General features: G+C 38.5%; 1 protein-coding gene across 1 annotated transcript in view; it reads right to left on the reverse strand.

Moving 5' to 3' along the window:
• Positions 1-26245, reverse strand: part of THADA (THADA, armadillo repeat containing) — a 167381-nt gene that overhangs the window by 17848 nt on the left and 123288 nt on the right. The window contains exons 32-36 of the mRNA XM_026072344.1: positions 20446-20858; positions 20022-20143; positions 17572-17644; positions 13816-13960; positions 10485-10616 (exon numbers count right to left, since the gene is read on the reverse strand). Coding sequence (XP_025928129.1) covers positions 10485-10616; positions 13816-13960; positions 17572-17644; positions 20022-20143; positions 20446-20858 — 885 coding nt within the window. The remainder of the gene's footprint in view (positions 1-10484; positions 10617-13815; positions 13961-17571; positions 17645-20021; positions 20144-20445; positions 20859-26245) is intronic.

A 26245-nucleotide genomic window follows, 5' to 3' on the forward strand; every position in this document is an offset into this window, starting at 1 on the left:
AGACTCTCTGAAATCTTTGTGATTTAGAACACAGTCCTCAACTGCACTGTGTGTGAAAGTATGAGGCTGGGGGTTTAGGTTAGTTTTTAAAGGTACTGAAATGTCTGTGAAATCACATCATATTCAGGATACGTAAAACATTAGAGATGCTGGGCCAAATTCACTTGGATTGCTTTGCCTAATTTGGCCTTCTCCATCTCAAGCAATCTGAGGAGGAGTGGGGGCAGGCGCAAGTCCTGCATAAATAAAGCCCTTATGTTCACAGTCCCAGTTAGAATTGCACCCAATTTGTTCCAGCTTTCACCTGTACTGGGAAACAAAGGATTGAAAAGTTACCACCAAATTCTGTACCCTGATTTTTAACCATGTCCAGCCTCTGGTCTGATGCTATGAGAAAATGAGCTCCCTATAAAAGGAAACCAAATTCTTTTCTTTCAAATTGTATGCAATTCCTTTTCACTCTTCCAGTGTTGTTCTTTCCCCATTCCCTTTCTTAATTCCTAATTATCAAACAATTCATCCTTAATGTAAGAGAAATTCTTTTTCATTGTTGCTTTTCTGTTTTGTGACACAGACAAATAGTTTAAAAGCTACTTATTTTCTATAAGTGTCCTGTATCAAATTGTTTAGGTCTGTAGCCATTGGAAGTCTTTCAAAAAGAAATCTCTTGGGACAGTTTTACTCATAGCAATAGTGAAACAGAAGGAGAGGTATTAATAAAATCAGAGAACTGCAGCAGTTGGTGAGCAAAACAACACAGCTGGTGCTCAGACATAATTTTTACAGAGGAACGACAAGCTACAATGTTATTACTGCAAGTTTCATTTCAATTTTTTGGAACTAATAACTTTTGAGTCCATTTCTTCAAATAATACATTTGAACCTTGATATAACAAGAACTGAATACAATAGTAAAATGTCTTACAGATTACAGGATAGGTCCKGCAATCTTCGTGCATCATGGAACCTCTATTACGACTCTAAATCTGTTAAAATCATATTTCAAAATTCTAGATATGATTAAAAAGCTGAACATTTTTGTTGATTCTTAGCATGCCCAGAATTACCAGTGCAGGATGCCAACTATCAAAACAAAAATCTTTATGAGCTAGCTGTAAAAACTAGTCAAGAAAGGGAGGATAATACAATTTATTTTCCCCTGAAGTGTCCTTAACATTCTTTCACTCTCTTGTAAAAAGAGTACTTTTTTTTCCCCTCTTCTGAAGCACTACAGAGGTTTCGAGTGCAACAGCTCTTCTGCACTTTCATCTCATTTACGGAAAATATGAAACAATTCTATTGAGAAGAATGTGAACAGTTTTTGCTTACAATTGGAGAAGCTGGTTTTGCATAGCTTACTGGTCTGGCTTGCAAAACTGTCCTTTTCAGTAGAGGTAAGACAATTATCACTGCCACTTGCTCTTTCTATAATCAATCCAGGAGTAAAAAGCAAGCCAATGAAAGATAGATACACACACAAATTACTAAAATATCACTGATATCTCTCAGAAATAAAATGTAATGTTTTAAAAGCAGATGATCAGTAGTGGTGCTATTTAGGTGCTTTCTGGGCCTCTATCAAAAGGGCACATATTTGTTTAAAGGTAATGGGGACAGGACTATTATAGCACATATCAGAAAGCCTTGTTTCATAAGCTTATAAAGTTTCATAACCTGCAGGAGGATATGAATTCATTTTGGCTTCAATTAAATAGCTCTTCATTAATATTTTACTAGTGACGAAGACACCAAGTTTAGGAGGTAAGCTATAGACAGCAAACAACCTTCCTCTGTTCTGTTTTTTAAGTAAAAAGAAAAGAACTGGCACCAGAAAAGAAATATGAAGACAGATAACACATTCAGTGATGGCTCCAGAGCCTAAGCTCAATGGTAGCACGCAAAGAGTTTTCGGAACAAAAACATTTAAGTCTATTTTCCATCTTTTTTCAGTAAGCTTTTCCTCCAAAACTACAGAAAATGTTTACACATTATTCAGGAGTCACCATTAAAATAGGGAAACAATGATATTACAAATGTAATCTAAATGGCCTTAATTAATCCCAATCAGAACCTATAAAAGTTTTTGTAAAAACAAGAGCTATTTTTAGAGTATATAACCAGAATGTCAGATATAAAGAAGTATTATTACAAAGATCTTAAATATACCTATTAGCATAAAAATATGATACAAATAGACTACAGGTCAAATTTGCTTCTGGAACAGCACTAAATTTACACTAGCAGAGAGACCAGGTAAATTCGTTTACACTCCTAGACATCAATTCTTTCATCCTTGCAACCAACCTTATAACTGTTCCTTTCTTAGAACTATTACAGTAGATGAAAAAATCACCAAATTATAACTTTGAGCCACAGTAAATGTTTTGTAATCTCTACCACGTGTCATTTTGCTTTCTGGAACAAACTTCTTAAGTGTAAGGTCAATGTAGTCATCAGGTAGTCACCAGCTAGCACAGATATTTACCATCTACTCACTCAGCCAGGATTAAAATGGTCCTTGTTGACACTTTGTCTTCCTAGATAAATCCTACTGTATCCTAAAGAGTAGAATAATTCCTACACTTTATGCAGTTCTATATGGACAAAGAAGTATTCACCATTAAAAGCATGAAAGGGAAAAAAAGATATAGCTACAAATATTCTTAAGTTGAAGGCTGAACATTTAACACCTTGAGGTGAATGTCGACCTTTTCCTCTGTGAACCCTATTCTACTTAAGGTCCAATAATTGCAGATAGTATAACTGCATTATTTGTGATGTTACCTTTCATGTTTTACTGTACTTTTCAGTAGCCTCTAGTGCACTTCACAGTGCAGAGTGTGCTAGTAATCTTCAAGGCACAGCCTGTCTCCTGCACTGGAACCTTTGCAGGGTGTGCTGAGAATACACATGCCACCTTTTGACCTTTCCTGGTATCCTCAACGTGCTTTATCTAACGTAACCAAAGAGCTTTTCAACACCTTACAATGCTTCTGAATACCCAGTCCTACCCCATATTTGAATATAATACTGTAAAATGCTGCTAATACTTCTCCATTGAGGTTAGAAGAAGTATTGCTTTCACACAGGATATTACGTAGACTCCACAGACTCCATCTGCAATCGTTTTAAAATAAATTTCATCTGTGGAAAATCATCTTGCTTTGCAGCAGAAGCAGCTCTGCTTTGCAATGATCTTTTTCTGCTTCTGATTACCTTCTCATACCCTCTTCTGCTTCTACCTGGATGGGTATAGTCTTTCTACTCTTCAAGTGCCTAAAGGTCATTTTGATTAATGCCACCTCCCGTTTAAATCTTAACATTCAGCTCCAAAGACTTTTTTTATAGCAGGTAATGGTAAGTTCAGATATTGAGTTCTTTTTGGAGAGTTGCACATCTAGTTACCACAATGTAGTTATCAAGACAACTGTCAAAGCAACAGAAATCCTGGAGCTGATCCCAGAAAAGATTTTCATTAACCTTCCTTCTACTAGTCCACAATACAAAGCATATTAACATATTTTAGCTAATGTGATTAGCAGTTTTCCATTAGCAACCCAGACAATACTCAGGACAGTTTCCAAGTACCCCATGGCATATCACAAGATCTGACTGGGAGATTTTCTGACCAGATTCCAAAGTTATAAAAGATTCTCAAGGTAGCTTAAAAATCACGGATGTTAATAAGTACTTTCTAAATGTTCTAACTCTCTGTTTTTTCCTACCCAGGGCAGTAAGAAGGACTTGAAATTGGTCAAACTGTGGGAGGTTCTTAACTCTGCACCACGGCAATTGATGCCATGTGTCCAGAATGAAGATGTTCCAACTTCTGTGTGCACTTGTACTCACAGCACTAACATCCTGCATCTTCAGGCTGGCTAGTGGAAGAGCTGTACACAGTAGTTTCAGCACAGCTCTCTGCACTGGTTCTTGACAATCTCATTAACTATCTCTATCTTTACAACCTACAGTCTTTCAAGATAGGAAATCTGTAGCTGCTTCAATTTCCTCTCATCACACAAGTTCTAACTTTATGCTTTTTGTAATCCCTCTATAAAATCTCTGTAGAATCTGAATAGTGAATATTATGCACAAGTCTTACTTAAATCAAGAAAAGGAAATCTATCACCTATGATCCTACCGCAGATTCCAGTTAATACATCCTCAAAACAATCTGCATGCATGCAATTCCCTAGTTTATCTTTGGTTAATTACCAGGTACTTCTCAAAGCTAGGCAGCTGCCAGAACTGGTTTTAGGAGCTGCAACTAAAGCAGCTGTTTGGGGCTCCAACTTATGAGGAGGTCTATTAGCCTAACTTGAATATCAAGTCATCAGATGCATGAGAAAAGTTGAACCCTACACATTAATCTTTGTCCAGCATTTGAGTAACCTGACACTTACTTTGTTCACCACAATCCTCCCATTTATATCACTAGAAGGCTACACCAGCACAAAAGTAGAGCAAAAAGTGGTGAACCCGTCCTCAGGTTTGGCAAGAGAATGAATGCATTAATCATATGGAAATGAGAGTTCTAAACATATTGTTAGTATCTCTCTTTTCTTCGTTCAAGAGAGTGCATGCGCCTAACAACTTGCATATTGCTCAGAGCAGTGTTGCACAGGCTCTAACCCCCAGTTACCTTCCATTTCCATTCCCACAGCACCACCTCACCACTTTATAAGTAAATGGTTAGGTCTGGAGAGAGGTGAGGCATTAGGGGAGGGTTAACGACATTCTGATGAATTAAAGCTTTAAGAAATCTATTTAACAGATTTACGTAATGGTAAACGTGGAAGAAAAGCTCCTTCTGCTTGCATGTACTTTAAAGAATAGTTTGAAAACATTCTTTTTCAAATATCAACAAACAATTGAGTGAAAAACTGAAGTAAAATATATTTCTTCACTGTTTCAAGTAGAGCATGTGGGATGCTCTTAGTCCTGGTGCTCTTATCATGCAGCTGAACATTATCAATGACAATGGTATTTTTAGCATTTTAGCTTTGCACTGTATTTACTCTTACTATTTCACTAAGAATAGGTGCAGATTAAATCCAAGTCACTTGTCCCGAAATACTTCATGGCTCAGTCATAAAGGACATTTGGGATACAAGTTTTGAGATCACGCCTATTACCCACGATTTGCTGATAGCACCTCTGGTGTTGATGATGAATGCCAGACCATTGCGCTATGTTAACATCACACAGACCGCGTTATCTCTTATCTCTCTTCCAAGTTATTTACAAGATCTTCTGAGAGTGCAGATGTATGAAAACATAGGTTCCCTGAAAAATGATTCTTAGAGGATAGGAAGAAGGAACATAAATCCGAGCATGATCTCTTCTCTCCTTTTCTCTTTCAAATGTTAGTATAGTTTATTCCAATCCTCTCCTTACCTCTCCTCCTTTCCTACCGCCACTACATGCTTTCCCCCCCCACCCCAAGCCGCCATACAAACATGCCTTTTTGCAAGCACCTTCAACAGAGACACCTACTCTTGAATCACGAAGTTTATTTTTTTAATTTATCTTCTATATTGATGAGGTTTGGGAAAAAAAGGCTAGAGGCACAAGAAACAAACAGCTTTTTTTTTCCTTCAGGCCAGGGAGACAGCATGATTCATAAATGAAACGGCCCTATTCAGTCAAACACTAAAGCCCAGAGAAGAATTCAAAGTTACTTTGAAAATATTTTAGTCCTTTAATCTAACTATTTTTTCTTTTTTTTTTTCCCCTCAAGCAGCTCATTTTAACTTCTCGCTCTCCTCACGTTTATAACCTCTAGTCAATAAGCAAAAGCTGCCAAAAGGCTAGCCTCCTACAGGCATACATTTAGTCTGACGCAGTGAGATAGGGGAGAGATACTATAGGCCAGTAAAACACAGATCAATAGCCAGCAACAATGACTTCCGCAAGAATCTCAACTTAACCAAATCTGTTCTGTGCCACAGTGCCGCCTCCATCTCAACAGCAGGGCCTTCAGAAGGGTTAGTCAGCCTGTTGAAAAGTCTTGGCTTCCTCGTGCCCAGCAAAACCAGCACTGCAGCTAACTGAATGTTTTTGTTGGCGAATCAAAACACCGGATATTAGTCATTTTCACTGACACACTATTTTTGCTGAGGATAAAAAGTAGAATATATCAGGAAGGAAACAACCATCAAGAAAGGAGAGGAGAGCTTTGGCCTTTTACTTAGAGACTCCTGACATATGAGTACCACCTTTTTCTTAAGCGTGTGAAACTGGAACAGTAGAAATAGGATATATCTGAATTTTTGGCCAGTGCATTAAACCAGCAACAGGTTCAAAACCAACTACATCATTTGCAGCCCCAGTCATGTTCTCAGAATTACTCAAGAACTTTGGGAAATAATAAAAACACTGGACTAACTTTCACAGATACTTAGAAGGTATCTAAATCATAAGCTGCATTTGAGTCGGGAGCAGTACATCGGTGAGTGTGCGGCTCAGAGCGGACCACTCACCTCGCTTGTGCTGCACAAAGCCCCACTGCAGCTACACAGCTTCCGGCCCCTTCATTAACTTGCTCATCTCTGTACCATACTGCAGCTTCACGATAAATGTAGCAAAAGGTTCCTGAAGGCCTAAATTACATTCGAAAAGAAAATTTAGGCTCATTCAGGCACTTTCAAAGATTTACTTAGGTCTGCAAATCTAATTGCTCATCTAAACTTGATTCAGCTCAGGCAATTCTAAATCAGTTAAATTGGTGCTAATGCCGACAACACTAAAAATGCTCTTAAAGCAATTTAAGCTTAATTTGGTAATTTACCAACATAAAGGTTAAGCTGTCTAAAAGTATTTGCTTTATGGAATTGTATTGGCTTAGTTATGATAGTTAAAATAGTTTATTTAAACTTTTCTAATACAGACAAGCTCATAACTTTACTTAAGGTAACACTTCTTCCTCTGTAAATAACAAAGCTATAGAGAAAATGACACGACAATGGATATAACTTTTTTTCTAGCACTGAATTATCTGACTTTTTCAGGATATTCTGTAAAGTGAACATCAGAAAAGAAAGTGAAACCTTTTTTYCATGGTTTAAATGATCTTTTCTGTAAAGAGTAACCCCTGGGATAAGAAACACTGCTGTGAATAGGTCTAGACTTTACACAGCCATGGGTCACTAATTTAATTAGATTTCAAAGAAACTATTCTACATTTACACTGAATACAATACTTCCTGTACCCTCCCTCATACTAAAAGGAATAAAACAATCCCACAGAAGTTTACACCTCAATGCATGAGGGAACAACAACAAAGTGTACATACAATACCTTGAGTTACAGACTGAGTTCATATTGTTCAAGTTATTAATAAAAACTTAACTACCTGCTAAGCTGGTATTTTAAGCAAGCAAAACAAAAGTTTTTCACGTTTCTAATGAAACAGGATTCTGTTTGGCTCGATCTGTTCAGAAAATGACTGCAGTCAACCAACCTCAGTAACTTTTTCCCTCATACCTCTTATCTATTTTTAAACATATTACAAAATTAAATTAAGCTTCTCTGTATGAATAAAAGAAATAAAAAATGAACTTTACTGGTACAGTGCATTGCCTCCATTGCAGTACATTGTCTCCTATAAAAATTAATGGTTTGAGGGGATGAAGGAGCCCTCCTGTGAATCAGTGCATTTGGTCTTCTGTGCTTTCCTCCTTCCAAGTGAAAACAGGGGCTGTAACTGTGACAACACAGTTCTGTTATCACATTTGTTACGCTGAGTTTCATCCTCCGCAAGGTTACTGCCCTCATAATTTGAGTGATCCAAAGCTGCATGGATTAGCTACTTGAGGAAATTGTTTTTTACCCTCACTAAAAGCCATGAGGGAATAACAAGAAACAAAGTTCATATTCTCTTCCAGGAGCTCGTATAAAATTTCAAAGAATTACACAAGGTAGGGGCTATTACTGGAAGTGAAACCACGCTAACAGACTGGATCATTTGCCTCTGGTTTCACTGTCTATTAATGACCTGAAAATACTTACTATCTGACACAATCACGCTACCACACATTCATTCTGCTATTCAGTGACATGTATGTGAAAGAAAAATGTCCTATAATAGTTATATGAAAARTCTACATAAATAAGCTGGAAGTTTGTTACTACCAACCACAGTCCAACTTCAAACATCTTAGCCAGGTGAAGCAGAATAAAAATTCAGGCTAGATCCAACTGTTACACACAAGTAAATGCTCCCTCATATTGTATTCTTTCAAAGGGAAAAGAGATGCCAGCTTGTCTCATGCATCCTTTGGATCTCTGACATAAATCAAACACTTAAGGTGTTAATTTGCTAAGCTGATGATACAGTTGTTCTGCAGACAGCTACAAGCTACTTCTTTGCATGCTGTATAAAGAGGTAAGAATTTTATGAAGAGTTGGTACAGTGGTGCTAGCGCCAGAATTTCGGGGAAGTTCAATGCCTGGAAAAGTGTGAGAGCAGCATTCCCATTTCGTAGGTGAATCTGACAACAGCAAAAGGTGAAACATACCACAACCAATTTCTACAATGCAGTATTTATGGGAACATAACGGCCATTGTGGCAGAAAAATACTTGATGAATAAAAAAAAMCTGAAATAATCAGACTCTTTACTCTCTCATGTTAACTAGTGTTAATGTTCAGTGAAAGAGAACCAAAAGGGTTACAGAACACATGAAACAGAGGTCTAACCATCCATGCTGCATTTTGATCTCTTCATTCACCTTTTTATTCCGATCTCTTGATAATACTGCTGGCCCATGATACTTACTTATTTGTTGACATACAACGGAAATGAGAAGTCAGTCAATATAAAATATCCAGCAATTTGTGTCAAATAAAACATTTAAAAACAGTTGTTTTACAGCTTTTTATGAATTTCAGCATATCAACTTGGGTGTTTTTAAAACAGCATTGTGATGAAAAAGCAGAGACTTTCTTACTATTCACAGACAAAGGACACTGATTTCATGAAAAGAAGTTCAAGTGAAAGAACAGAAAGGGACAACTAAGTATAACTAACGGGATAACCACAAGGCTGGGGTGGGGAGCTCCTACCCTAATCAGGAACATGGAAAATAAAAGCCAATTATGATGTTATTTCCTCAACTATTCACCTCTGCTTTATAAAGTGACAAATTATAACAGTAAGGGTTGATGTGACCTCAGTATAAATTAGTAGGACAGAGCCCCCAGCATCTAATGAAGTTTTAGGGGAACATCCCTTGGCATAAGGATACAACAAAGAAAGAGAGATGAAATACAAGAGCCAGGGAGAAAATCCAGCATTGTATGATTTGCAGAGGAAGTACCCTCTGACATTTGAGTCTTTGGCCCCAAAGCCCAATGTCAGGGACCTGAACAATATCCAGAGTGAAACTGCCTAAAAGCACATGTGCACTGAGCCTCTTGGCACTCAAGAGAACTGTAGCTGGGACTAAGTAACTTGCTAGAGCTGTGATCAGAGTGCTGGAATCAGAGCTGTGGGAATTAACAGGCAGATGAAAGCCCTCCTTAATACATCTCTCCTTTTACCTTTTCCTACCCCATAGAACTGGGCTCAAACAGCACCTGCTCAAAAAGTACATCTGCCATATGAACACATTAATGGCTCTTTGCATTTACAGTAGTGACAAACATGTGCTTACCCCCCTCCCTTTTTTTGTAATCCACAGAGCTGCTTTATCAAGAGCGTAGCTTAAGTTTACATGGAGATGGCCAAGTGATTTCTACAGATAACACATGGGTTGGTGCAGGCATTGTTGAAGGCCACAGACTGGCAGGGACCACTGGAGAGAGATTAGCACACTAGCAAATTCTAATTTATTCACAACACATGGAAGAATGTCTCAGCAAAGACTTTCAAAGCAAAACACATTAATTAGTTAGGCCTACTCACATTTTGTGGTTATTTTAAAATTAACAGGGTTGAGGAAACTAGGGCATAGAGACACAAAGGCCCACATCCTCGAAAGCACATTGTGGGTGTGCTGAGAATTGTCTTTGTTGATCTAGATCTAAATGGATTTCAAGGTCTAATAATGAATCAATGAGTTGAATACTGTTTCTCAGATTCCTATCGCACTGTGATCAGGCTACTATAATGACTTGGGATTCAAATAGTGTCTTCTATTGTATTATATTAGACCAATGTTGGCATTAAAGAATTTTCAAAATTACTCCTCATGCAATAGTTGACTCATCACAGCAAGAACCATAAGGCTGAATATTGTTGCTGTCTTTTTACACAGTCGTGTAACCATATGCAAGTTATACTGAGAACAGCAAAAAAAAAAAAAATTTTTTTAACACGGTGGGTGTAAAATCTCATGATTTTCTTTATCTTCCACAGTATGTATTTATAAGAAATGCATGAATCATTTTACAGTTAGCAACAGTTTTGTGATGAGAAGAGAAATATTTTTGTTTCTCATGTATTCAATAATATTTAAAGGTGAAAAAAAAATTAACATACCTGTTCCTTTACTGTTCTTCCTTTGAGACTGTGCCATTTGTATAACCTCAGCAGCAGCATCCCTTACTACCAAATCCTCATTCTGCAGCAGTAGAACCACACATTTCCACATAGCAAGTGTATCAGACAGACCTAGATATTTATGGATAAAATTAAGAATTCTATTTCTTATATGCATTCAAAAAAGTTACTGAGCTCCGTTTTTGCACCTAAAAGTGCCAAATTCCTTGAAACATTAAAAGGGGGGCAGGAGAAATGCATTGGCAATGCGTTGGAAAGGCAAGTGGGAACATGATCAAAATGCTTTCTGCACATGTGTGAACTTTACCTAGGTGGTTGACTCAGTCTGGTTTATATAGTGGGTAACTGATAAGAGGATGGACAGCTCTGAATCTGAGTTCAACTTTATGTCTTGGATGCTCTCAGTTTTCCACAGTTTCTAGCAGTGCAGAATTCCTGCTGGGAAGCAGCAGAAGTTCGGCTGCTGAAGGTCCGCTAACTCACTGTCATCATGGATTTACTATTGCAGTCTGCCTAGAGCAGGGCTGCCAAACCAAGTTTTGTTCAGATACTGCCAGTAGTATCGGCCACAGATATCATTCCCTGCAGAAAAACGGCAAATGATGCCATCTCCCTTTCCCCACTCATCTACCCACCTTCCTCCTATTTCTCCTCATCCACCAGGATCTGCCCCTATGCTCTGTCACCTGTTTCTCCCAAACCCATCTCTTCCACCACCCACTGACATACCCTCCTACTCTTATTCCCACTATCTGTTGGAAGGAAGCCAGGCTTAATCCGTGGGGTAGTTGCACACAAATAAAGATTAATCAGGGATCATTGCCAAGGTGGAGGCATTCATCTTGTAAATCCCACACAGGCAGACCCACTGCCACCCCACTGGCAGTTCACACTGCCATATCACAAGGCTTACACAGCTTGCAAGTCCAAGGATCACTTCAGGGTGTCACTCTAAGGACGACTAGTTGAAGTGCTGAAGCCACAAGGCTGTTCTCAAGGCTTGCTGGCAGTACTGCTCAGGTGCACTGACTTTACAGGTTTCAGCAAACACCATCCCTGAGGGAATCCACTGGAACATCTCGTTTAGAGGCAATTAGTTGTTAGATACTACTTTCTGGTGATCACAGAGAACAATGAAGTGGCTGCTTAAGTATACTGGTTTTCTTCAACTATTTTATCAATAGGTCTCTCAGAGATTTGTACTACAACTCAAGCCAGACAAACCTATTTCACTGCTTGGGCAAAATGAATTGCTTGAGGCTTTACTACACAGGCAGAAGCAGCATTCCTATATTTCATATAACTTCCCTATTTGGGAGTAGCATGGAGTGTAATTATTTCAGAAAGAGTCTGCTTTTTTTCTAGCACAATGCACCCATGTAATAATGTTACGCTGGCACAGCTAGATAAGAATAATTATTCCTTTCTAGATACAATGGCCAGCTTCCCCAACGAAACAAGTTTCTAGCATATCCCCAGGACAGAGAAAGGACTGCAAATGGATTTTCCAGAAAGACTTTTTTTCTGAATCCTCAAGCAACAGCAAGGAAAGATGAGGGAATCTAGAACTCACTGACCTGCATTGATGCTCCTCTTTTTATAAATGAACTTCATGGAAATTTATTGGAATGACTACCATTCCATATTGGAATGACCTCAGTTCCAATTCAAACAATCTTTTTTTTCTTTTTAATTTCTGCTTTAAAGAACACGTGGCCAAGCGAGGTGATATAGGATGAGGCATATATGTCAAAACTGTTTGTGTGTACATAATCCCATTTAAGAGAATGATTCTGGTTTTATATCACCACAAGTTGATTTGATAAACTTTTCATTGCAGTACTTAAGTTTCACAGTTGTGAAGAACTCCAGACTGACAATTCCAGGTAGTATGGAGAATTAATTCTGCACCTTGTTTCTGAACTCTTTCTTCCCCAGGCCCAGTTTTGGGGGCAAAGAGCTAATTCAGATGGCTTGCGCACTGAGGCTTTGGGGGCTTCCCCCCCAGTTAGACTTTAAGCAGGACACAAACTGCTGCCTTTTCTTGCTTCAGAACTTCACATCTGTCCCAGAAACCAGCAACTGTTCTGACAAGATCAAAAAGGAAAATTCTGTTCTCCATCAGATACGGATCATTTCCAAACAGTGAGAGACGAAAAGCTCAGCATTTGGGAGTCTCTCATCCCAATACCTCTACGGTCTTCATTTGATATAAAATGATAAAATCTGTCTAAGAGCTTTAACTAGATTCTAGAGGTCAAGATTTCCAGAGGTGATACTATGAATATTTAATAATACAATTTCTACATGATATAATAGATTTAGCCCTGTTAAATGTTATCAATAYCTTTTAAAAGATGTATATCAAACAAATAGTTGACATTTTAAAACACCACCATCCACAGTTTTAAGAAATACTAACATACTTCTTGTCTAACAAAAAGTATGTATCCAGTCTATATTGGTGAACTCAAACTGCTCAGACTGAAAGTGTTTTGATACCTACCTTGGAATAAAACATCACAAAAACCAGAAGTATTTAAAGCCTACTGTCTTGCTCTAGGATGCAAAATAATTTCTTTATCACCTACCACCAACCTATTTTGGATTAGATATCTCCTGGCCCTTCAGTCACAAAACTTCCCTCAATCTATATTCATAGAAGACCAAAARAAGGGGGGGTGGGAGGGTGGGGGGAGGAAATACGCCTTCTGCGCAACAGAGCAGAGAATTTCACCTAGCTTTGCCTCTAGGTCAGTAATGTATTGTTGAATAAGCCTGTGCTGGGTTTTTCAGGTGTTTTTTTTCTCCCAGTAGAATGTGTTCCTCATTTCTAGATTGAAGTTTTTAATTTCAACATTCAGCCAACAGAACTTTGTTACGCTCACAGTGTTAAAGGAAAAGCATATCCACATCACCAGTAGTGTATTTCAGAAGTCCGCATCAGAGTGCAATTGCAAGCTTGTAAATCTATGTGTAGTGGCCTAGAGACCTAACCGTGCCAGTATCTCAGAATGTTCCCCATCTGCAGTTACTGCAAGAGGCTCTGCRCGAGAGCTTTTTGTACCATAATTTAAAGCAAGTCTGTATGTTTAGTATGTTAAATCCTATAAAAATTTTCAAAACACCCTGTCTGATGTAATTATATTTTGACTGTTTGTGTGTGTGTATATATATATATACACATGTGTGTGTGTGCGCGAAGTATTTTTTTTTATATACACACACACACACACACACATTTTTAAGCCATTCATTACCAGATTTAATCTAAAGAGAATCAGAAAATTAGAGTATTCAAACTACTCACCAAGAATGAGTTTCTCATTGATCAGAAAGAATGATGTTATACTTTTAAGGACTTCAGCAGCTGATAACAGCATCTCTGTCTGTTGCTCATCTCCACAAGAACAAACTATCAGTTGAACCCATTTTTTCAAGACTTCTTCTGAAATCTGAAAGCACAGAACATACATGAGAAGTATGCTGTACAATCCAGTGTTAGTGATTGCCATCACATTAAATTACAGACTGCTGAAGAAATGCTACTTGTCAGTAAACGCAGATTTTTTTGAGGTGGTGAAACCCACATGTCCATTCCAAAGCTGGCTGACCACGTCACAGGTAGTTAAAACGGGAGATTTTCTTTAGCCACAACAGTATTCATGAGGAATTCTCTGGCCCTGTCCATTCACACCAGATTCACCCATAAGCATACAAGTCAAAGCATATCCTTGTGCCCTTGGCTTGCATATTGTTGCCAACATGCAAGCCAAAGACATATACTGGACCATACCAAAAAGGAGAGGAGAGAGGAGCTGAACATACATGTAGACTACATTTCTCCAAAAAAAAAAAAAAAAAAGAAACCTTTCTTCCAGTGATATTCCTTATGTCATTTCAATCTTGAAGCAATTCCCAGAAGTATCCTACACATATATGTGTACATATATCTGAAACACCAACTCAGAATATATGAACTGTAGCATCAGTCTTAGGCATTTTGGCAATGATAAAATACTTTACAAAGATGTGAAAGCAGCTCCATCTGTCTCCTCTGCAGATGTTGGGGATGGACAATTTTTTTTAATGAGTCTGCTGAGATAACTTGGGCTTCAACAGCATCTGCATTCAAATCACTGAAGGAACATCTATCTATGTTGGCTGACATACAGCAAAGACTGTCCTGAAAGCTGAAGAATTAGAAAAAAAGAACAGGAAAGAGAAATTTCCTTGTTCAAAAATAAAACTCAGTTGCTACTTTCAAAAAATATTTAGCTCTCAGAGACACGTGCTGGGAAAAATACCACTTCGAAATAATGGGCCAAAGCTTCAACTCTGTCCTGTGTGTAGTGATGGCTACTAGAAAGGCCATTTTTGTGGAAATAACTAACAACATTTTGTCAGCAAATCAAATGGTGGTTCCAAGACTTGCCATCTCTAATCTTCATTGGGACAACTGGGCCATCACTGGGAGGAGAAAGTCCTAACTCCCATAAGAGACAAGGGGAAAAAAACAGGAATCTTTATTAAGAGAGTATCAGGCAGGAACAACACTGCCCAGCAGACACAGAATACAGTTGATACAAAATCTCCCTTAGTCCAAGCAAACGTTCTAAAACAACAGGTGCCCTGTTGTGGTAGATACCCACAAGGACATGCAGATTGATTCAAACCTCAGGACAGAAATCCACATCACTTAGCTAAGCAATCATACTCATAAGAAACTTTCTTATTAATGAGAGCATCTTTTAGCTCTAATGATGAGAACCACCCGGCATCCAGGCTGTGAAAYGTCCAAGTACCTAAACCAAGTTTGTCCAAGTACCGAGTATCAAATTTAACTAGGCCCCAAAAAGGTGAAGTATAGCAAGATCTTCATGTGACTAAAGATAGGCAAACAGATCTGAATAAAGGTTTAGGCTGAGCAAAATAGTTCTGAGGAAATCCCGCTGTACAATCATAGACGTAGGTCAGCCTTTGTAGTGCTGTGGTGTGTCAGTCAGAGAAGTCAAATTCAGGGTCTCTCTAACCAGCCTGATAAAAGCAGCAAACCCCTTTCCTTAGAAGAAGTCTCTGCAGATGGAATTGTCATTCTTTCCGCACATGGAGTTGGAGCCCCCAGCGCGTGCCACGTTTGGCAGGGCAGCAGGTCTACCAGAGCACAAGAACTTCAAGCACAGGTTAGAAAACAGAATATACAAACTGCAGGAGGAAGGCAGGTAGGCATGGCCACAAGCAATCGTGACCAAGAGCAATTGGAAGGAAACTTCAGAGGAAAAATAGATTGGGACCTCATGTACAAACACCAGAACAGCAGCAGAGGCTAAACCTGGAGACGCTTGAGGTAYGTGCAACTTAATTTTTTTTCTTTTTAAAATTATTTTTTTAATTAAAGAAAGTGAAAAACAGAACAACCATATAAGGTAAAGAAGAGAAACAGTGAAAAGGTGAGTCTAGTTAAGGGCAATAAAGTACAYGAGGGATCAACTGAATCAGGGATCAGTGAAACCTCATTAGTACTCTGCCTCCTTCTGAGTGGTTAAGAGGAAGCAAGGCTGTGGTGACACTCTTCCACTTATGTGCCCACGTACCAGCATTGCACAAAGGGATGGATCCAGAGCATAATGCAGCAGGTTAAAAACAGTCTCCTCTTTCTGAGAGGTTACAGTGTACAATTACTCAAATTTTGAATGGACAGAATCTACAGATAAAAATCTGAATGCAAACCCAAAGAAAGAACTCAGATGTAAAACTCTCCTGCTATATCTGATCTTTTATGAAGTCGAAAGCCCTCCCCATACAGATGTCTTAGGTCTCCCACAATTTACATGCTTATTACAGGAAGCTGTCTTAGCATTACTACAGCTAAGATTGTGTCAGCATTTTTTCCATTAATTCCTCTTTGCAAATTAACAAAAAACTTCATAGAAATAACATGTTCTAAGTTTGTATTTGCAAAACCAGGTTTACATGCTTATTTTATTCTTTATGACTTGAAATCCTTGCATTGTCTTTTTTAAACAAAAATATTATAATTCATTTTTCCAAATCTTCTGTACAATCCTGTAGCTTCCCTTCTTTTCTTTTTTTCTAAATGAGATAGAAGATTTTTAGCATACAGTGTAAATTGATTCTGCTGGGTATTTTCAGTGATAAGAAGTAGCAATGTAAGGAATAAAATTCATTTTCAAATTGATTACGAGCATTTTGTATATTTTTAAATATTCATAAAGTATTCTTTATATCTTTGAAAACAAAGCATAAAAAATAGAAATTTTCTAGACATTAAAAGCTGGACTAGCAGTGCTCTAGGCATATATATATATATTCTTTTGGCTTTACAATGTTGGTTTACAAGACTGGTCTTGTAAGACCAACATTGTAAAGCCAAAAGAAATCTGAGCCAGTAATTTGCATGTACTTTAATCTAAATTAAACAGTCTATAAATAGGAATAGAAAACATAGAGCCTTGAATTTTTTAAGGCTTATTATATTTATTCTAGTATTTTAAAAACAAATTATAAGAGGAAATTAAATGAGAAACTTCAAGCAGATGACAGGCTGTGTGCCCAGGCAGCGATTTCAGTCTCAGACTGAACAAAGTCATACTGCACACAATGAGAACAGGAACTATACACAACCATGGCTTCAACTTCCTGTTTTCCCCTTAGATCTAGGTCTCATACTAGCTCCCTAGCTATTAGAAACCACAAAAAAGGTACACTTTAATATATGGAACGGATTCAATACATGTGTTAATCATTGTGGACATTCTTCTTTCCACAGTGTAGTGACTATTTTGGATGCTACCAGAAGTCAAAATGAATTCATTAGAAAAACTTGCATATGTATTTAACTTGAAATTACTCTGAGAGGGATATACTGAAATGATATGGACAGAATTTTCACTTCAGCACGTGGCAGCGAATTCAGACAGGGAGTCTTACCACCACAAAGGATGCAATATAACAAGAAAGGAAAAGCGTGAGGCCCCAGCTAAAGGAAACCAAAACCTAAAGACTCTGTAATTACAAAACTGTCAAGAAGCTCCATTTCCCTTACCTGTTGATGATTCTGTAGAAGATGGACAACCAACTTGGAGGCAAATTTGAGAGCTATGCTTTGAATTTCAGTACTGAGAAAACAAAACAAAGAATGTATCAAAAAGCAGTTATTTCTGCCATTTCATCTCCAGAAGAAAAACAGCCAGCTTTTAATCATTCTTGATTATCACCAACAGTTATTTTGCAAGCTGAACACTCAAGAGTTTTTATACATCTCAACCTTGGTTAAGTTTTCAGTTTATACACAAGTGAAGTAATGCTCTTATTTTCACCTCTCTCATGTTTATTTTCTATCTACACTATAGAAAAACATACAACAGTAAATAGAACTTGAAACAAACAAACCAGACATTATTATTTTAAATGATAAACATAAGCATCTCTCCAAAGCAGTGTTAAGTTCCTGGTATCTCTTCTACAGAGAGACGTTCCTAGTGTCAGAATACATCAGCTGCCAGCTCCTGAGCCTCCAAATTGCCTGCAGGGCCTAAGGAGATGTGGTCTGGCACCTTGGCTCCTGAGGTGCAGGACTCAGGGCAGGGGAATGGCAACACCTCAGCAATAAGGTCTTTAACTTCAACTGTTTCCATCTTCAACAGCACCAGTCAGTGTTTTTTACTGCATGTACCCTACTCCATTCCAGAAATAAACACTCCACTTCATCATTTAAACTTGACAAATTTAGAGCAAATCAACAGCAAACGTGCACAGCTATATAATGCTATTCTATACTCTATACCCTAAAGATTATACATTGGTAACATAGGGATGATGTTTATATGGCTTCAAAAAGAGACTATCATCATTTTTAGAAACAGAATGGTATAGCTCTCAGAATCAGTACACTTTCACTCTTTTTGTCCAGTCTGCTGTGAATGGGCAGACACAGCCACCCTTTCAATATGAACTACAAACTGGCTCCAAATTTTCAGCACTTTTTGCTGACTTAACAGAAGCATTCTGATTAAAAAGTGCTGTTTCAAAACAAACAGTTATGTAGATGCAAAAATAAATATACACCTGCATAATGTGAACTGTATCAACTACTATCTAGGAATGGAAGGTGAGAAAAACTCGATATAGGGCTGGGATGAAAGCAAATCTCTTGTCTTGGAGGATTTCATAATAGAGGATTAATCCTTAAACTCCCCATACATTTTAACTCCCTGGAGGATGTCTTTTTGCCTGAGTTGGAAGCTGAAGATTTAGGGCTGGGGGGGCCACGCCAATAACCTTGGGTTTTCTGGGGGCATGGTCAGAGAGGTCCTATACTCTTGAACCCAAGAACAGACCAATCAGCCTGTCCAAGAAATATACTGCAAGTTCAGGAGAGGAAAAAGCTGGAGACAGAATCTCTTCTCAGGCATGAGATTTTCCTAGACAAAAGAAACACCTCTGGTGTTGACCTGAGCGCACACTGTGCGATGGGCTGAAGCACATCCTAGCCCTTCTCCACTCGTCTGTGTCCTAGTGCCTCTCATAGGATCTGTGGCTCAGCCTGTAGAAATCCCCACCATGCGAAGACAGCCCAAGCTTCAGGCGCCGGTAAATCTCAGCTTTGAATTGAAGAGTGGCCTCTGGATCACCTGCTCATGCTGCCTATAGGATGCTGTGAGAGTAGGTGCACATTGTAACAGCTAGAGCAGGCACAACCAGACCTGGCAGAGCCARCCCTGTCTAGTCAGACTCCAGAGTGGTGTGCCATCAGGTCTGATGGTATAGCCTAAGTCTGAATTTTTTTCTCTCGTGCACACAGAGCTTGCCTAAAGCTGGTCTTGGATTCAGACTTGCACCCAGATAATGTGAAAAACGAGTAACATCAGCACTCAGCATATGCGTTCAGTCTACAGGACAGCATATACAATGTACATAAACTCAAGCCTCTAGTGCTTGCTAGACAGCCCACAGCACACAAGAAGCAAAACCTGAATTCCAGTAATCTTATGAAGAATCATTCAGGCCTAAAACTTATATTTCAGGCTTTTGTTTTTAGGGGTAACCACTTCTACTAATCCAACAAGTAAAATCAGATCTGTCACTCTTTCTACACACCTTCCATAGATAAACTAGAATAGAATGCATGAGAGATTGAGAGTGAATTAGTGTGTTTGGATTATCAGCTCTATGTACTGTGGTGTTTCCCAATTACCATTCAAGAAGAGCTATATTCACTGGCTATCATCTGACAGCTGCAGTAACTTATTATTTCATGAACTGTATCAGTGGAGATTTATGGGGTGCTTGCCACTGTGACTTGAAGGTCTTTAAAATAATTCAGATCCAGATCTACTCCAAAATAGTTTTCAAGATCTCCTTTTTCAAAATAAGCCAAACTCAGTTTTCTGAAATACGAATTTGTATCAACAGAAAAGCCCCAAAACAATAAATTAAAACTTTAATATTTAAAATCTTTTAAATAAGTATTTTAATAAGCATGAGAGACCATACCTGTTGGAGATATCTACAACATTCAAACTCCAGCTTAAGAGTTCATTTGGATCCATTTTTATAGAGCATTCAGTCTTTGGAAGCACACTTCTGAGATCCATATTATAAAGAATTTCCAGCACCTGCACACATCATTCAAAAAGAACTCACAATCTCATCATGAATGTGTACATTTGAGATTAATAAAGCACTGACTTAAAGCCAACTACAAAGGTTGTCCCCTGACAGTGCTAAAAAAGAAAGTGGAAGTTTTTACTTTTAAGCAAGAACATCTCTTACAGGATTATAGCAAAGCTCCTACTCAGTGTAAAAAAAACCCCACTCACGTGGTATTAAAAAACAAACATCTCATGCACAAAAATGTAAAAGTTAAGAATTTAATTTAGTGAAAACATCAAATCTGAATAAAATAGCATTCTCCTACCTTGCAAAAACACTGGAGATTCTTCTCCTTCAGGGCAATTGTGAGGAGAGTATCTTCCAAATCAGCGAGTAAGCACAGCACACCTCTTTCTTTTTCTGTAATCTGCTTGGAATTTATTTGTTTCAACCAAAGCAGCACTGCCTCCAAGACAAGCAGACGTACTTCGTGAAACTCACAGTGAAGGAGACTGACTACTGACAGTGATGGCTTGACTATTTTCTCTGCAAAAGGTGAACTGCTGCTCTGGATGCCCAGACCTGCAGTCACCGACAGCACTGATATTACAAGCTTGGTGATGCTCTGAAGATACTGTGTCAGTCCTGGTACTGCAGATGAGTAGAGAATACCTGTCATCAATTCAGATCCTGAAATTATGGTGTTCATCTCTTCCCAAAATCCAAACAATTGTGTTCCTGAAATGAGAATAAAACTAAGTAAAGTAACAAGCAGATGACACATCATCTGCTCTAGAGAGGAAATGATTCTGAATTTAAAAAGTTTAGGGCATGAAAAAGGCCTTGCAAGGTAAATTCAGACATGAAATGAAAACAAAGTTATCCTTCATTTTAAACTCATTCCGAACTTTAAAACGACTTTTCTAGATGTCATGTATTCATAATTAAATACAAAGAAAGAAGGACACAAACTTTTTGGCAAACTGTATACATTGTTCAATGGGTGAAATGAAAGCATCAAACAACTTGAAAAATGCTACAATACTTTGCACATTGCTTTTCAGGTTTTACTTCATGATAAACAGCAATTACCTCCAATTATAAAAGATGTAATTCAGTACAACTCTGCCAGTTATAACTGCAAGTCAAAGTATTTTCTTAAACCAAGTTAATACAGTTTTGCAAGTTGCATATGTTTTGCTGTTCAAAGTGATTAATGCAAACATACTTTACTAAATACATCTGAAAAAATATAGTAAGTCCAGAAAAGTCAAAAGCACCAAATACAAATATACAATCAACTTGACAGAACAGCTCTAAAATGAGAGATCAGATGGGCGAAAGTCCTCTGTGCAGGCCTACCAGCTACAACTGAAATCAGCACAAACAAGGACAGGGCCATTGTGGTATTTCTGAAAATCCCACTCTCTGCATAGCTTTAGTCAGAAAAGCTTACTGTGTAAAAGGGGCATTGTCTTAATAAACACATCTGTCCTGTATCCATCAATTGTTGTGAATTTACTAATTAAAAATCCACTATGCTTTTCATATGCCTATTAACTTTGAACAGCTAAGAGAAAAGGGACTGCATTCTAATCCATCGCATACATCAGCACAGCAAGCATGACATTTTAGTTATTTACACTCATCCAACCATCCCAAATTGCACAGCACAGCCTGAAGGCCTTCTTGTGCCTGGCCACCTCCAGGAGTTAGTCGAAAAGTTACCACTATCTGCAGTGCCAGAGGGTTTCAGGCACCAGCAAAGTTGGCAACGTTGACACAAAGTGAAAGAGAAATAAAAAGCAAACTTCCCTCTCCCGCATGACACACACACACACACACACACGCACACACAGAGTGAAATCCTCACGTTCCTTGAATTCAACATTTTTTCCATCATCCATGGGAACAAATCATTTTCTAATAATGAAACTAAGATTCTCCCCAGTTTGGATGCTTGTACAGCTTGCACTGCATGAAAATTACAATGCTATACCCTACAAAATTCCAATAAAAGCAAGACATAAGGGAAAATCCTGAAGAAGAAAAACTCAAGTACAGAGAAGAACAGTGCTGCAACTGGTGTTGAGGGAATTTCGAAGTTTTATCTCAAAATGCACTAAAGGTAGAAAGGATTAAAGCCAACTTAGATTTCTCTAGTTTCTACAAGAAGACAATTCATTACTATATAACTTTGCTCTTTATAATTAGCTAAACACTAAGCATTACCAAAAAGCCTGTCAAAACATTAACATTAAACTGCTGAATCTGACATGAAGTTACAATACAAATTGAATACCTATTTTATCCCATTCTTGTAGCCCTTGAAGACATTTCCCTAATCCTTCTATTTCCAGTTAAATATCCGGTCCTTTAATATTCGAGTTCTTTCAAAGTCATCAACGTTTGACATTTACATAGAAAATTGACATAGTCATACATTGTCTAGCACAGAAGGCAGATGCATTTTCCGAGTAATTTTGGACAAGTTTCAAAGAAATCTGGCATTTGAAGAAGATGTGCAGACATATTACCTAACCCATTAATTCAATCAGACGTGTTTTCACTACAGGTTCTTTTCTGCACTGGCTTGATGTAGTCAAAGAACCTGCAGTATCACTGAGAACCTGTCACAGCAGCAAATAATAATCCTCTAGATGACATAGATGCCTTCTATCTCTTAACACGTAAATTTGTATATTTTACTGCTAACATTTTCTAAAACCCCTTCAAACAGACTGGCATTCCAAACTGGCATTATAATAGACTAGCATTAATGCCTATGTCACATGACAACTATCCAACTGCCAAAATTCCTTAATTTCTGAACTGTCTGATTGCCTTGGAAAAGAATTAGGCTTTGGGTCCCAGTTACTACACAGCCTGACTCCACAGACACCACTTTTACAATCGAAATAATCCTGTCCAGTTGAAAGAAAAAGGTTTGAGTTCAAGCATCTTGTTTCCAAAAGAGAGATGGCTTCAGTTTTAGAGGTCTGCATCCTTCCAGTTTAAGTGCTGCCCTAAGTTGCATTTTAACTATTCAAGTTTCCACAAGATCAGTTGTTCAGATCCAGCCTGTATTTCCAATACTTGCAAGTGAAGTGTTTGATTCTAATTAACTTCGCCTTAAGTTGAGGTACAAGTATCATATGCGCAAGTAGTGACATGAAGACCTATGGGATGGAAGGGTCAGAGCTCCAGGGCAAGGCAAGGGGGAGTATATTAATAGGTGGCCAGAGAGAGAGAGAGAGAGAAATACTGTTTTTTTTCTTTCCTTTTGTTTGTGTCAACATTGCCAACTTCACTAGAGCTTGAAACCCTCTGGCATCACAGATAGYGATGACCATTTCATTAACTTCAGGAGTTGGCCATGTACTAAGTTTTAGATCTGGTTCAGTAAACCTTCATTCGAACTCTGCAAGGCCAGCGTAACTTCACTCAGTAAGTGTCTTCATCTTTGSGGAGAAAATTATTTTCACATACAAACACTGCAGAGCTCCTAGAAATACTAGCTTGCAGAGACTGCGATAGAACACTTCTGCCATGAATCTCCCTCCTTCTGTCTGCGTATTTGCTTAGCCTCGAAATGCTAGAGAGCAAATCCTTCTAACTTCCCTCTTGTGTTCTGCATGCTGCTCTCCAATACTCTTTTTCACACATATGAATACAAAAAGAAAAGTAAAACCCTATCTTATTACAATGCAGTGGAAATACTCCTGCTTTTAACTGCATCATCAAGAAATCCTCCTGGCTTTCATGTAAATATTTTCTTTTCTGCTTAACTTTAAGTAAATTCTTTTCTTTGGCCTACATCAAAATTTCTGACTAAACCAAAAAAACCCACGCTAGTTCCCAAAGTAAATGTCTGGCTCTGTTGTAAAGATACAGTAAAGACATACTTTTATTTACAAACAAAAACATTGTACAGTTTGAACAACCAGCTGCTGCAAGACGGAAGAGCCAATTTTGGCTGACCAAACAAGGACGCTGGCAAACAGAAAAATCAGTCTTGTCCAGGACAAGGGATGAYGACAGGGGTGAAGGAGCTCCCCAAAATTAGGCAATTTTTTTTTTCCTTACAATTGCCTTATTTGTCTGGGACAGGAAGAACTTAGGCTCTCGTCTAGGAAGAGGCATTTCTTGCACATCCAGTTGGTTCTCCTCAGCACMGTACATAAACATCTCACAGCCCTGCTCAATCCCTTTATGCCCTTTACATTGACATAGCATATAACATCCGCATCACAAACAGAGGTAACAAATACTTTGTAAAACAGATTTCTAACTTAAAACATGCATTCACTATGTTATCTTCAGAAATTTCTTGACAGTGTGGGACATGCACAATTTTGACAGGGGCGGTTAGTCTTTTGGGGTTAGGTATGAGGGGCTGTTTATTTTATTCTATTAATGACCAACTGATGTTCACAGTCAGTTACATGAAGGTAAATGATCTTTAGTCACCTGAAAATAAAGAGGAAAGGAAGAGGAGCAGAATGGAATCACCAGATCTGGTAAATCCCTGAGCTACAGAGCCTCCTCAAAGCTTGGCTAGCTTCCAAGCCTGGGCTCTGCGATTGACTATGAAACTTCCATGATTACTCTACTGTTTTCTTTTCTTCTGGGTAGTGGCAGATAAGCACTATTCTATTGAGTCTGTTCTCAAACTAAATAGATACATATAGCAAAGAGAGAAAAACTTCTCTGTTCAGGAATTAACATGCTGCCAGCTGACTGCCAGTTCAGCTGATCCTTCCTCTCAGAGATTCTACAAAATGCTTGAGATTGACAGAAATCATTTGAATTCCTTCTATATTTAAAAGCTAAGCTTGTTTCACCTCCTTACTAGTTGATGTACAGGAGAATGATTAGGTATTGCTGTTGGATTAGGTAATTTTACAGTGGCTGTCTAGGCTGCTGTCAGTCTGACAGCTCTCAGTATCAACAAGTGTATATTGTGCGAGGGGATTTTCTTTTAAAGACAGGCACACACATCTTCAACATCAGAGACTAAGTATCAGTACTTGCAACACAATCCAAAACCACAAACATGAGGGACTATCTGAATCCACTGATAATACACTGCTGAAGACAGAAACATCCTATTGCATTTGGTGTAGTATAATGGAAAGTTTTGAAAGAGGAAAAAAAAAAAAAAAGCCAAAGCGAACAGAAAACAGTAGTTCTCAGAAGGATGAGCTGTCTCCTTCTTCACAAAAGGACATAAACTTAAATGCTAACATTAACAACTATGAGTAACTCCACCCTCCCCTGGTCTCACTTATTTTCTCTCACATCTTTCTCCATTCCCTATGCGACACAGCATTCCAGCAATATCATGCTCCCCCCGAAAAACCTGACCAGCTTCTGCCTACCCACAACTCTGATCCTTATACAGTGCCCTCCAGATCTGTTTGAAAACGCTTTACTTTCTTCCTGCCATGCCCATGCCACAAGTGAGCTTTCTGCCTCCTACGCCTCCTTGAGTGCCAGTTGGTTTCCGCACCCCCGTCTCCTTTCTCCCAACATGAATTCCCTTCAGCCTTGGCTGGTTTGCTTTGTCTAATTGCCTTGCACTCACTTTTGTGCTGTCTTTTCACCACCTTAACACATTATGTCCCTCACTTAATCTGCTGCTGGCATTTCACTGCCTGTGCAATTCCCAATTCACTTTGCGCCTCTCCAACCGCCAACGATCCCGTCCTCAACTTTGTCATTCTCCTGGCTGCTGCCCTTCATGCAGTGATGCAGTTATTCTGCTTTCAGCCTTACTTGGTAAAGCTACAGAAACACAGTGGTCATTTTGTTCTGGGCAACTCCACCCCCAGCAGTGTTAGCTGACTGCTTTAGATGAGAGGGGAAGCTCGGTAAGTCAGAAGGCAGAGATTCACTTGAGTGTTTTAAAAAAGGAATCCAAACACCTTGATAAAGCTTCAAGAGCTGGCAGTACCAGTGAGCTATGTAATGTGGGCATGTGCTCACCCAGTACCAGTTTTCCATATGTAAAATGGGAATGCTCCTTCTTTCTTACCTTAAAGCTTATAAAGCAAAACAAACTGGGATGATAAGGTAGAGTTCATGTTTAAAGTATCTTCGCATTCTGAATGCATATGGGTTTA

The sequence above is a fragment of the Apteryx rowi genome, unplaced genomic scaffold (genome assembly GCF_003343035.1).
Source record: "Apteryx rowi isolate R43461 unplaced genomic scaffold, aptRow1 scaffold_34, whole genome shotgun sequence".
Taxonomy (NCBI): domain Eukaryota; kingdom Metazoa; phylum Chordata; class Aves; order Apterygiformes; family Apterygidae; genus Apteryx; species Apteryx rowi.